The sequence below is a fragment of the Charadrius vociferus genome, unplaced genomic scaffold (assembly GCF_000708025.1).
Source record: "Charadrius vociferus isolate BGI_N301 unplaced genomic scaffold, ASM70802v2 scaffold472, whole genome shotgun sequence".
Lineage (NCBI taxonomy): Eukaryota > Metazoa > Chordata > Aves > Charadriiformes > Charadriidae > Charadrius > Charadrius vociferus.
In genome coordinates, this window is record NW_009647735.1 from 9,755,997 (window position 1) to 9,769,754 (window position 13,758).

Sequence of the window (13,758 nt, forward strand, 5' to 3'; positions counted from 1 at the left end):
TAGGGAAATGTTGCAGAGTGAGAGAAGCTAGAAGTCCCTCAAGGTTGAAGGTGGTAGTTGACTTCATACTTATTTGTGACTTTATACGAATAAAGTGGATCAGAGGTGAAGTCTGATTTCTTGTAGGAAGCTGAGCAAGTGACAAAAAGGGCTTCCCAAGGATAGGCATATTACATACACAAGGAAGACAAGCTTCAAGAGATTATGATGTAGCAACACTGGAGGGGAGAAATGTGATAGGTGTTGAAGGTATCACCACATCACGTGTATTGGCAAAGTGGACATTTCATCTGGGATGAAGTTGAAGATCTGGGCTGTGGTTTCACAAGGATTTCAAATCAGGCATTTAGCCTTTCTGATCTTTGTGCTCTGCTTAGTGCTTAGAGTGCTGTCTGCTGCTGAGAGGGACTGTTCCCAGCTTTCTAGGCTTAGCACCAGCACCTGTGCTTCATGAACTGGATCCTCATCTCTTCTCTGGTTGTCACTTTTCAGTGGAAGAATTCTCTGATCAGACTTGCTCTGCAGCTGCAGAAGTGCTTATATAGCAGTCCTCTGTAGATTTTAATTTCATGAATTTGCCTAACTGATTTTCAATATGAAAAAATCCTGCAGTAGCGAATGCTGCAGGTTAACTGTAAATTGTGTGAAGAAGTACCTACCTCATGTTTGTTTTGGAAACTGCTACCTTTATTATTATACATTTAGGGACCACCAACTGAATTTGAGAGGCTGACAGGAGTAGTTTTCTGTCTACTTTCTCCTCATGGTTTGTGACTTTACAGATGGCTTGTGTCCAGTCAGTTGTTTTCCCCTTCCAGGCTTTGAGAAGTAAAGTCATTGTTTTTCACTAAGGATGGTAGTGTGTTTTCCATCACTATTTGAGAATTAAGGGGTGTGCTTTTCCTTAAGACATGTTCTAGTTTTTAGCCTTAGCTGCAGCCCTGAATTACTTAATTTAGGATGGCTCCAGGGCTTTGTTGTGCAGGAAATAGACCAAGTAATTTTAAGTGATCCCTTCTGATCTTTTGAGCCTAAGCAGCATTGTTGGTGGAGCCTGGGCATGGCGGTGACTGTGTACTATTAAATCATACCAATATTTTATCAAAAGAAACAGCAGCTACTGTGTTTCACCACTGCTGACTTGTCAAAGTTGATGTTTCCTCTGTTGTGATTGCTGTGCTGTTCCTGACGCCTGCTGAATCAGGATAGTACTGTTCATGAAGAGAAATAATTATCAGGCATAACTGCGTACTAATAAGGTTTTTATGAGTTTGATGTGTTCCCCATATCTCTCAGAGGTTGAAAGCAGGGGTGCGCGTTTGGAATCTAGACATCGGTTTGGCTGTGCTGACTCTGGCTTCATCTTGCAGGAGTGGGTAGGTGAGCGATGTCTGAAGTCCCTCTGTGAAGACAGCAATGACCTGCAGGATCCTGTCCTGAGCAGCACACAGGCCCAGAGACTGATGCAGCTGATTTGTTATCCACACCGGCTCTTGGACAATGAGGAAGGGGAAAATCCTCAGCGGCAGAGGATTAAACGCATCTTACAGGTACAGGCTCCTGGCAGAATCTGAGTGTCCTAGTAATTGTCTAACATAACATTAGAGTTGGGTTGTCCAAAGTGCAGCCCTCTGAGGGGTTTCACACTCATTATCATGGAAGCTGAGGGTGTGGGTTGATGTAGTTTGAAATGAGATAAGGATTCATACGAAGTATGTGTGTGTGTGTTCCAGAATCTGGACCAGTGGACCATGAGGCAGTCCTCGCTGGAACTGCAGCTCATGATTAAGCAGACAGCAAACAATGTGAGTTTCTGCTCAGAGGGGACCATACCGGGATGTGTGTTGCCAGTGTTAAAGTGGCTGCTTGTGGGGAGATGGCCTGGCAGAAGTGGGAATAGGGAGAAAGTAAACAAAGAGGGATTCAGGCCTGTGAAAGCCAAGCATGAGAAGGATGCGATGAATCTGAGACCCAAAGAGCAGCAGCCATCCGGGAGTAGGCAGACTGGGTTTGTACTGAGTTGTGTTGATATGTGCAAGCCCTGTCAATGGGTGCTCTCAGAGAAGGACTTGGCTGTCTTTTCTTCCCTATCTCCAGGAGATGAATTCCTTGTTAGAAAATATAGCCAAGGCCACCATTGAGGTATTCCAGCAGTCAGCAGAGACCAGCTCTGCTAGCTCTGCTGGCAATGGAGTCAACAATATCAGTAGCTCAGCCAGTGCTACACCTGCCAGCAACAAATCCAAACCCATCCTCAGGTAGGTGTAGTCCCAGCACGCAGCTGCCTTGTAGATGAGTCTGAATCATAGGTTGGATTGCAAACGGCTTTTCTCCCCTGTGTTGTCACAGCTCCCTGGAGAGATCAGGAGTGTGGCTGGTGGCCCCTCTGATTGCCAAGCTTCCAACATCAGTGCAGGGCCATGTGCTGAAAGCTGCTGGAGAAGAACTGGAGAAAGGACAACATCTGGGGTCATCATCCCGCAAAGAGCGGGACCGCCAGAAGCAGAAGAGGTGAGTCCTGGGGAAAGGGCAGGCAACGCTTGCTGTACTGATCCCCCAGCCTGGCAGTACAGCTCCATCTTTGTTCTCTGTGCAGCATGTCCCTCCTGAGCCAGCAGCCATTTCTGTCACTGGTGCTAACTTGCTTGAAGGGACAGGATGAGCAGCGGGAGGGCCTCCTCACCTCTCTGTACAGTCAGGTCCAGCAGGTAGGTGTCTTGCTTCTCCCCTCACTTTCCTCAAGGGCTTACTCCCTCAGTAGACAGGTTCTTGGACATGTTCTTGGAGATGATGTCTGTCTGATTATATGCTCAATAAGGCAAAGATCTTACCTTGGTTGGTATAGGGTGCTTGAGCTGACCATGTCTGAGTCAATGGATAGTGGGCAGTACAAGCTGCTCTCTATAAACTTCAGTGTATAGCTTGTGAGGTCTGTTTTCCCTTCTAAATTTTTTAGATTGTTACGAATTGGCGGGAAGATCAGTACCAAGATGACTGCAAAGCCAAGCAGCTGATGCATGAGGCCCTGAAACTACGCCTGAATTTGGTGAGCAGTTGCAGAAAAAGAGCTTAACCACATGGAGTGAAAAGTTGGCTGCCTTTTTTCCTTTTTTTGAACACACACGCACACAGTGGAGAGGCTATATATGTCCTGAGGCAAGGAAGTAGGAGAGGCACATGTACAGCTTCTAGGTCGTGAGCCCTGAGTGGGATAGGGTGCATGGAAAAACTCCCTTGGTCTATTTCACTAGGATGAAATCCACAGCCCTGGTCTCTGTTTTGGAGATGTGCCTTCCCATTTCAATGCTTTTGCAGTTGACAACACTACTACTTGCATCAAAAAAAAACAGTAGGAGTTGCTCTGGTCTAGGCTTCTTTCTCACTTTTAAATCTTAGTGTTTTTTCATGGTGTCCTTGTGAATAAACTACTTTTCTCTGCCAGGTGGGGGGAATGTTTGACACAGTTCAACGCAGTACACAGCAGACAACTGAATGGGCTGTGCTTCTCCTGGACATCATCAGCAGTGGCACCGTGGACATGCAGTCAAACAAGTAACTTTGTGGCTGACTTCTGATCCCATACACTTCCCAAGGGAGGCAGTCGTTAGCATGCCCCCTCTTCTCATGTGAGCTAGCTGTCTCTCTAGACGATCTGTCAGACGTACTGTGACAGCCGAAAGAGGCTTTGGAGTAATAGCAGGCTATGACCTAGGTCTTAATATCCAAGTGCACTTTGACATATCCAGAGCAAACTTGGCTTTCCAAATGGAGAGAGGTAGGCAGGGGAGAGCTGAGTCTGGACCTGCTTTTTGGAGAAGCTAAATGGATAGACAGGAGGCCAGTCTTAATCTGTGATACTGTACTTGACTCAAGTGTGAACGCCCTGTGGTATATAAGCAAAAGGAGTATTAGTGTGGGAGGTTAGTCTAAAGAGCGCTTGGCACTTCTGACTGTAGGCAGTGCTCTTGGCAATCTAATAATGTTTGGTGTTACTATGATGGCAGAGGCTTTATATCTGCTTCTCAGGTAACTTTGACCTTTCTGCTTTGATCAACAGTGAGCTCTTCACCACCGTGTTGGACATGCTGAGTGTTCTCATCAACGGCACCCTGGCTGCTGATATGTCCAGCATTTCTCAGGGCAGCATGGAGGAGAACAAGCGGGCATACATGAATCTTGTCAAGAAACTCAGGGTGAGGGACACCAGGCCCGGTATGGAGAGCAGTGTGTGATGTGTCGGGGTTGTCCAGCTATGCAGATTTGCCTGTGTCTCACGAATGGTACTTGTCCTGTTGGCTGCTGTTCAGATGAAACAGTGAGGGTGGCCCCAGTGGCTCTGTAGGGCTGAAGGGTAGAAAGGTGAGAGGTAATGTAGGGATGGACATTGACACCAGAAGAGGCACGGGTGGGCTTTGGATGACCTTTCCTGAGTGATTCTTCAAGTCTTCTCTATTACACTTGTGCAGAAAGAGCTGGGGGACCGGCAATCTGACAGCTTGGAGAAGGTGCGACAGCTACTGCCGCTTCCCAAGCAGACCCGAGACGTTATCACCTGTGAACCTCAGGGATCCCTTATTGACACCAAAGGCAATAAAATAGCTGGATTTGACTCTATCTTCAAGAAGGAGGTAAGTGAAGCTTTTTAGTCTGCATCACAGCTCCTGAGTGCAGGTGTCACCTTGTCCTCTGATGCCTTGAGTACACAGCTTGGAGGCATCTATATGCAGCACCTTGTTGCCTTCTGAGCTTGAAGTGGCTGGCTGCATGCAGACAAGCTGGCACATAACCATGTCCAAAAAGGGCAAAGCTGGGTGTTAATGCTTGGCGATATGTGCTGGCTATGGCCTGAGAAGTTATTTTAACTTTGGGTTTGTATTTATGGCTGTATAAAGCATAAAGAGAAACCGATAATCCCTGTCATGTGAGTTACTGGGCAGTGCAGGAGACTGGCAGAGATGGGATGAAGGAGACTGGCAGTTGTTGATGAAGGCCTTTAGAAGTGACTGCTTTGCACATGGAAAAGCAGGGATGATTAGGAAGGGCTCAGGCTGTTTTCTGGAACAATTGGAATAGAACCTGAAGAAAGCATAGGGATTCCTGGGTCCTTGTAGGAGAAATAACAGGGAATTGGAGCTTCTTCTCTCTTTTGCTTTAAAGGGATTGCAAGTCTCCACAAAGCAGAAGATTTCCCCTTGGGATCTGTTTGAGGGCTTAAAGCACTCAGCCCCCCTCTCCTGGGGATGGTTTGGGACAGTCCGTGTGGATCGCAAGGTGTCTAGATTTGAGGAGCAGCAGAGGCTTCTTCTATACCACACGCACTTGAAACCCAAGCCCCGCAGCTACTATCTGGAGCCATTGCCACTGCCCCCTGAAGAGGAGGAGCCTCCTACACCTGTGGCTTTAGAGCCAGAGAAGAAAGCTGCGGAACCAGCTAAGACTGACAAAACAAGCTCCAATCCTGCCACCTCTACTGAAGAACGCAAGAAGAAACAGAGCAAAACCAAGAAACGCAACCAGTCTGCCAGCAAAACTGAGGTAATTGACTGCCCAACAGCTATGGACCTCCCGTGTCCACCCCTCCTAATCACAGAGCACTCCCTTGAGTCTTCCTGAGGAGCCGGAGGGCAGTGTAATGGTGAAGATGGGATGCATTTGGCTGGGTGTGCTGGAGCTCTATCCTGCTCTCTCTAGCCTGGGGCAGGACAAACATTTTCTTAATCCCTGATGGGAGGGAAGGGGGCTGTCCAACTCAGATACCATCCCAGGCTTCCTCCTGTGGATTTAGCAACCCTTTCATACTCTTCATCCATTCATGAATTCCCAGCGCACGTTGATCTTTCTTACTCCTCCTTTGTCTTTGCAGGACTTTGTGTTGGGTCCTAGCCGAGGGGTTTCATACGGAGTTGGTATGCCTACAGATCTCTTGCATCACCAGTCAGGAACCACTATGTCAAGGCTGGCATATGGGCAATCACCAGTGGGTCTCTATGCCCAGAATCAGCCTCTTCCAGCAGGTAGGTGCACAGGAGAAGTGACCATATTGCACCTTTTTGGGAACCTCTTGTAAGAACCCCTTCTGTGAGACGTCCCTACACTTTCCCTTTTTGCCTGTCGTGTGTCTAGATATAGTGATGAACAGTCATTCTGGGGCTAAAAGGCTCAGCAATAGCATGTGACTAGTCCGCCTATTTCTCTTCCTCTTGCAGGTGGCCCTCGCCTGGATACATCCTACAGACCTGTACGCATGCCACTGGGGAAACTCGTTCAGAGTCGTCCTCCCTATAGCGGTGTGCTGCCTCCAGGGATGGGGAGCATGATGGGCATTGACCCCTCCTACAAGCCAGCAGTGTACAGACAGCAGCCTCCAGTGTCCCAGGGACAGATACTGAGGCAGCAGCTTCAAGCAAAGTTGGTAAGTCTACCTGTCTACCCCTCTACTATGCTCGCGTGATACACCACCTGGAGTACTGCGTCCAGCTCTGGAGCCCCCAGCATAAGAAGGACAGGGACCTGTTGGAGCGGGTCCAGAGGAGGGCCACAAAGATGATCCAAGGGCTGGAGCACCTCTCCTATGAGGACAGGCTGAGAGAGTTGGGGTTCTTCAGCCTGGAGAAGAGAAGCCTCCGGGGAGACCTTAGAGCCCCTTCCAGTCCCTAAAGGGGCTACAGGAAAGCTGGGAAGGGACTTTTTGCAAGGGTATGTAGTGATAGGACAAGAGGAAATGGCTTCAAACTGGAACAGGCTAGATTTAGATTAGATATCAGGAAGAAATTTTTCACTCTGAGGGTGGTGAGACATTGGCCCAGGTTGCTCAGAGCAGCTGTGGCTGCCCCCTCCCTGGAGGTGTTCAGGGCCAGGCTGGATGGGTCTTGGAGCAACCTGGTCTGGTGGGAGGTGTCCCTGCCCATGGCAGGGGGGTTGGAAAGAGATGATCTTTAAGGTCCCTTCCAACCCCAACCATTCTGTGATAAGTCCAAGGTATGCTCTTGCTGTTGTTGGACCCCACAGTACAGCAAGCCCAAGCTGTTTGCTGGGGCTGTCCCTTCTAGCCAGAACTCTCCAACCCTGTCTGTGTTTCTGCCCTGGAAAGACATTGTTTCTTGTCTCTTCTTCTGGTGCAGCACTGTTTGCCACCTACTTTGTGGGCCCACGTCACTAACAGTTGGCGGAGGCTGTTAGTGAGGTGCACTGGGGTGTCTGTGGCTGTTGGGCAGTGAGAGGGGCACATCCTGGCTGTGGGGTGGTAGGGACGTTAGTGGCCTATTTGTCCCGTGTTGGAGTGAGGGCAGAAGTCATTAGCTGTGCACACGCTGTGCAGCAACCTCATAGGTTTAGCAGTAAAGCTACTTGTCTGCTTTGGTGGGAGCTGCCAAGAATAGAGCAGTAATGTCCGGCCCTTTGGAGATGTTGAAAACAGTGTTTCTCTGTTGCCTTGCAGCAGGGCCAAGGCATAATGGGACAACAGCCTGTGCGCCAGATGGCTCCAGCCCCATCCTATGGAGCACTGCAGCCTTCCCAGGTGAGTGGGAGTGACAGCAAGTAAGACTGGAATCTGGCTCCAGCACAGAGCAGAATCTTCCTTTCTGCTGCTAAATCCTGAAATGTCTTGACTCTTCACCCCTCAGTTACTGGGCAGCATGAATCTGAATCCCAGAGATGAGCAGCCTTGTGACAGTATTTACAGGAGGCTGATGTCCTGTGTTCCACGTTCTGTTTTGTGCCTTACCCCATGACTGATAAAGGTTTTTTGTTTCATTTCAGGGTTACACACCTTACGTCTCCCACATAGGCCTTCAGCAGCACCCTTCCCAGTCAGGCACGATGGTACCCCCTACCTATTCTGGCCAGCCCTATCAGAATTCCCACCCCAGCTCGAATCCTGCCCTCGTGGACCCTGTTAGACAGATGCAGCAGAGACCAAGTGGCTACGTACACCAGCAGGCCCCTGGCTATGGGCACACCTTGGGCAACACACAGAGGTACCTCCCACTACTGGGTATTAATAAGCTGTATTTCTTCAAGGGCTTCCCTGGTCTGCTCAGACAACCCTAACAGCTATGTGTGAAAAGCCTGTTCTCTGTGCTGTTTTATACAGCATCTGAGTCCTTCGCACCCTCAGGGGAACATCAGTTTTCAGTCCTGGGAAGAAACAGAGAGACAGGATGGAATTCAGAGATGCTAGTCGTGGACAGAAGACACTGTTACCAGCCAGAGAAAGATGGAATTGGGACGTATGAGCAAAATGACCTGGGAAAGACATAGTTTTGGTTTTAAATCTAACCAGCAGATCACCATCAAAAGGCTAGATCTCATGAACCTTGTGAGGTTCAACAAGGCCAAGTGCAGTGTCTCGCACCTGGGTCGGGGCAACCCCCAGTACCAATACAGGGTGGGGGATGAAGGGATGGAGAGCAGCCCTGCTGAGAAGGGCTTGAGGAAACTGGTGGATGAAAAGCTGGACACGAGCCAGCAATGTGCGCTCACAGCCCAGAAAGCCACCGTCACCCTGGGCTACATCCCCAGCAGCACGGCCAGCAGGGCAAGAGAGGGGATTCTGGAGCCCCTGCAGTGCTGCCTCCAACTCTGGGGCCTCGGCACAGGAGAGACATGGACCTGTTGGAGCGGGGCCAGAGGAGGCCTTGGCGATGCTGGGAGGGCTGGAGCTCCTCTGCTGGGAGGACAGGCTGAGAGAGTTGGGGGTGTTCAGCCTGGAGAAGAGAAGGCTCCAGGGAACCCTTCTTGTGGCCTTCCAGTACTTAAAGGGGACTTACAAGAAAGATGGGGACAAACTTTTTAGCAGGGCCTGTTGAGATAGGACAAGGGATAATAGCTTTAAACTAAAAGAGGGGAGATTTAGACTAGGTATAAGGAAGAAATGTTTTATGCTGAGGGTGGTGAGACACTGGCTCAGGTTGCCCAGAGAGGTGGTGGATGGCCTATCCCTGGAAACATTCCAGGCCAGATTGGACGGGGCTCTGAGCAACCTGATCTGGTTGAAGGTGTCCTGGCTCATGCCGGGGGGGTTGGACTAAATGGCCTTTAAAAGTCCCTACCAACCCAAACTATTGTACAATTTTGTGATCTGGGATTTCCACTGCTCCTGAGCAGATATGCAGAACAGTGGAATGAGGACTGTTACTTAGCACTTCTAGAAAAACAGGTTGGATGAAACCCTTGAGAGGCCCTGGTGTCCCTCACCTTTCTGCAGAGAGGCAGCATGGGTTGCAAGGGGTTGTTTGGGCTGTCTGTCTTGTTGATGGCAGAAGTTGGGTTTGGATTAAAGCAGCTGGTTGTCCATGAATCTTTTACTCCATGAGCTTGTCCTTTTCTCGTGCAGATTTCCTCACCAGTCAATACAGCAGACCCCCATGATGAGTGGGATGAACCATTTGGGTCCACAAGGAGTTCCCTCAGCCATTCGACCCAGCCAGATACTGCCTGACCAGCAGCAGCAGCAGTACCTGAGACAGCAGCAACAACAGCAGCAGCAGATGCTGAGGGTGAGTGGTTTCTGACAGGAGGAAGGCTGCTGGAGCTGGACGTGGCTTGCCCAGTACTGCTTACCTCTGTGTCAGCAGTGCTGTGCTCTGCTCTGCCCCTCTGTGCCAGGAAGGATGTCAACTCTGTTGGGGGCTGTCTGTAATAATTTGCTAGGCGGTTCTCCCTTCCTTAGAGCTGGCCACTCCTGATGGAGACACCTGCTGCACTGCCTTTTTCCAGTCACCCAGCATGAGCCAAAGGGCAGTTAGGAGCAGTAAAGGTCTGTTTAGTCCTCTGTGGCCTGCATCCCACCTCTTCCTGCTCCAGCTGAGCCCAGAAGATTGTGCAGAAAGCTAGCTGTCTTTGTTTCTGGCTCTTGCAACATTTCAAAGTGAAAATGCCCCTGGCCACACAAAGAGTGGGTACACTTATTCCTTACAAGATCATTTTTAGGGGTGTAGATGCATTTTCACAAGAACAAAATAAGCGTCGGTTGCAGTTTCCAATGGCAGGAAATCTGGTGTGAATCAGTCCGTGTACTCCACATCTGAGAGCGGGTGGTGAAAAACTGCTCTGAAGTAAGCTGTTAGACCCAATTCTCTAGGTTCAAAGAAGTTCACGGGCATGTGTCAACAGACATGAGTATTCCATGGATTTGCTTTATGGTCTTAGAAATATTAAATACGTATATGTGATATGAATACATTTCTTGGAGTTACAGAAATGAATTGACAGAGAAACATAGGAATAGTTTGGGTTAATTGGCGAGTTGCACACCTTATGACAAGGCCTAGCAAACCTGTAGAATGTGGGGAGACTTTACATGGCACGGAGTGCTGAGGCTTTGTGTTCTGAGAGGGGCCTGAGCAAGACAGTGGTTCCTGCAGAGAGCTGCAGTCAGCAGTATTTGAGAATTGCTGCCTTGCACTGGACAAGAGACTGCCTGTAGCATGGTCAGCAGCTTTTAGTCCTTTTGATGAGTAGCACCCCCTGACTATTCACTTGGTTTCTTTTAGCATTCTCCATCACTCATATTTAGAAAAAAATCATGCCTCAGACAAATTGCTAGCACTTCTCCTTGCTCAGTAACTTCATGTGTACCTTCAGTTTTTAGCTGACATTGCTTGGCTGCTTAGAAGAAAAAAAAGCAGACCACCCCAAATCTCCCCTGTTACTGTGACTTCTGCGTTATCAGAGGCATACCAGATGCAGAGCAGACTCCTGATGCTTGAGTTGACTGTCATGATGCAGCAGCTTGTAGAAAGGACGGATGGTCTTTTGGTTTGTCTTGCATGGGTTGGTTGTCAGCTGTTGCAAGAAGGGAGGACATGAAATCGGGAGGGGTATCCTGGCTCATTTAGTCAGTCATCTGCTTTCTTGTGCACCCAGGTCATAGCATCCATTTCATGAACTGAAGTGGCCAGACTGGTTGAAGATGGAAGTTAAGGGGCTGTTCTAGAAACTCACTCCCTTTGGGTTGAATCCTTGATCCAAGCCTCAATGTGTTTGTGACCGGTTCTTGTATCCAATTATTATTGTCCACTGTGTCCTGTTGTTTATGGGCTCTTCTTTCTCTCTGATGTTTACCCAGTGTATTCCTAGGGAGCACTTGCAGCTTCCATAGGTCAGGTTTTTCTAACCTCTCATAAGATACTGTCCCTCCCCGATTGTATTTTTTTTGTGTTTTCTGAGTCTGTTCAAGGTTTGAACCTTACCCTTTTGAGCCAGTGATTTGAACTGTACCTAGCATCACCATGTTGGGGTTTTTTTAGTAGCTTTATACTTCTGGTAGAAATTCTTCTGTTGATCTGGAGCATTCAAAACTACATTGGCAGATGGGAGAAATGTCTGAAAATTAGGAGAAATTTAAAAAAACTCAAGATTTGTGGGTATATTGACTCCCAAGTTCAACATGCTGAATATTCTTCTCACTGTAAGTAGTTCTGTCAACATCTAGGTTGGAGCGCTGCACCCAGTTTTGTCCACATCTTTTTACTGAAGTGGAACACCAGCTGATATGAGTGGCAGAGAAGGGCAGCAGGACAGATTGAAGAGTTGGGGAATGTGACTGAGAAGGAAAGGCTGAAACAGCAATATTCAGGGTAGAGATTAGGGAAAACTCCGGCAGTAGGAGTAACTGTGGCCTGGAGTGGATTGCGTAGGGAGGTTATAGGAGCTCTGTTGCTACCTCTGGAAAAATTTTGAGAACAGGTCAGGCAAATACACGGCAAAGTCAGTATTGCTGATCTTAACCAGGAGGCAAGAGATGAACCAGCTAACCTCTTGAGGTAGCTCTTAGTTGTTTTCTATTCTTGTATCTTGTTTGCTCCTAGTCGTTCCCCAGCTGACCAGCAGACTTGTAGTTCTCTTCCTGCCATCTGTTGTTACCTCATCTTGCAGAAGAACTTTGTTACTGTCTCTTATTTCTTTCCATTTCTCAGCCCAGGGCAGGGTCCTGGTGAAATTTGAGTAATTTGGGTACCTGTGAGGAAAACAGTGTAAGAGAGTATGTTAATGCATGGAACATCCTTACTCCTTCGGCCCTTCCTGTGCCCTGTTGCTGTGTGCATTGTCCAGATAGTTCCCTGATGGTCCCTTCTCTTTTGTCTTCACAGCAGCAACAGCAGCAGCAACAACAACAGCAACAACAGCAGCAGCAGCAGCAACAACAACAACAACAGCAGCCACAGCCACCGCAGCCACAGCCGCAGCAGCAACCCCAGGTCTCCACAGTGCCTCAGCCACAGGCGCAGGGCCAGCCCCCCGGGCTGGGGATGCAGGCTCTTCCCCCCCAGCAGCCCATTGTGAGTGTTCCCTTGGAGGCAGAGGGATGGGATAGTCCGGCTCAAATCCAGTGGTGCTCCACGTGCATCCTCCCCCTTGTACTTCCCCTGCACTTCCCGGGGCTTGTGTGAACATGGAGGCTGCCAGCCAGTTGGTGTGGCTATAACTACGTTTCTCTCTTTGCAGTTCCAGCGCCAGGGCCTTCAGCAGACACAGCAGCAGCAGCAAACAGCTGCTCTGGTTCGACAGCTTCAACAGCAGCTTTCCAGTAAGCCTTAGAGTTCTTCATCCTGTCCCTAGTCTCCTCCCTGCTGTTTTCTATTGCAAGTACCCTGGTGTAGCAAAGCAAGGCCAAGCCAGACTGTCTGAGGCCATAAATGGTGCTGGCAGGAAGGTGGCATCAGGACTTAGAGCTCCTGGCCCAAGGGGGCACAGCAGCAGGGCAGGCAGTGCTTGCCAGCTTGTGAGCAATCTTCCAGACCTTCTTCCTGCTGCCTGCAGAGGGATGAGGGAGCCGAGCCTTTGTAGGGGCTGCCATGTAGCTTTCCCGAAAGGATCCAGTCTGCAGCTTTAAAGCATTCAGAGGTATTTCCTCTGCTGCAGGTGACCTCTGAGGAGCACAGGGAGGCTGCAATCCTGGGGCACTCACTTGGTGGATGACGCAGAGACACTGTGTTTGTGTTGTGATCAGGACAAGACTGCTTAGAGGCAGGGAGGGTACTCTGGGAAGCGCTGCTGCACACTTGCTGTGTTTGCGGTGTTCTGTGGGCTTCTGTGGCTGCAACCACAGACAGGGTGATGACATAAATGGTGTTCAGTCTGGCACTGTATTCCTATAATCTGTATTGAACTGCTGGCTGGGGGATCTAGAAACAGAAGCCAGTGTCTGTGCAGTTCCCTTCTGATTGGCCTGCTGTTTTACTGTCACCTTGCTGGCTTTTCCACCATGAAAACGTCACACATCTTATGAAAATGCCCAGAAATTGACTGCACAGGTTGGTTTTGTTTGGTTTTTTTGGTTTTTTTTTTCAGCATGATGTGAGTCTGCTAGATGTAATAATGTATGGAGTGGGGGCTTGGAAATTGTACTTATACTTGCTCCCTGATGGAAAATTCTTAGTCCTTGTGACCAAAAAAAACCTCCCCAAACCAGAAGTTTTAATGTGCAAAGTTTCCCACTAGCCTGATTCACAAACTGCAAGTCTGTGCAAGGATCCCAGCCAGGACATTCAAGTATAGGAAGACCTCATATAAGAATCTGAATATAGCAGAATACCCGTATTTTTGCATCCTGTCTGTACAGCAAACGGAGCTGGTTTATGTGGAACAGACGCGTGGGTCCAATGCAGCCATGTGTCAGCATGCAGCTTCCCCGCTCCCTCATTGGGTTTGCATCAGTTCCACCAGGAACCATATGGAGTTCTTATTTGTAGTGTCTGGGATGGAGTGGAAAGCAGGACATAAACCAAGAACAGCCTGTAGGAGGGGGATAAG

The 13,758-nt window shown here is 49.0% G+C and overlaps 1 protein-coding gene across 1 annotated transcript in view; it reads left to right on the forward strand.

The window, feature by feature from the left end:
- The window catches only part of MED12 (mediator complex subunit 12), a 34,660-nt gene extending 22,117 nt beyond the window's left edge, over positions 1–12,543 (forward strand). The window contains 17 exon segments of the mRNA XM_009881814.1: positions 1,371–1,550; positions 1,734–1,805; positions 2,098–2,258; positions 2,350–2,511; positions 2,597–2,708; positions 2,957–3,046; positions 3,443–3,552; positions 4,058–4,193; positions 4,467–4,628; positions 5,158–5,535; positions 5,864–6,014; positions 6,207–6,412; positions 7,439–7,519; positions 7,762–7,979; positions 9,338–9,500; positions 12,096–12,203; positions 12,451–12,543. Coding sequence (XP_009880116.1) covers positions 1,371–1,550; positions 1,734–1,805; positions 2,098–2,258; positions 2,350–2,511; positions 2,597–2,708; positions 2,957–3,046; positions 3,443–3,552; positions 4,058–4,193; positions 4,467–4,628; positions 5,158–5,535; positions 5,864–6,014; positions 6,207–6,412; positions 7,439–7,519; positions 7,762–7,979; positions 9,338–9,500; positions 12,096–12,203; positions 12,451–12,543 — 2,583 coding nt within the window.
- Positions 12,544–13,758: the final 1,215 nt, after the last annotated feature.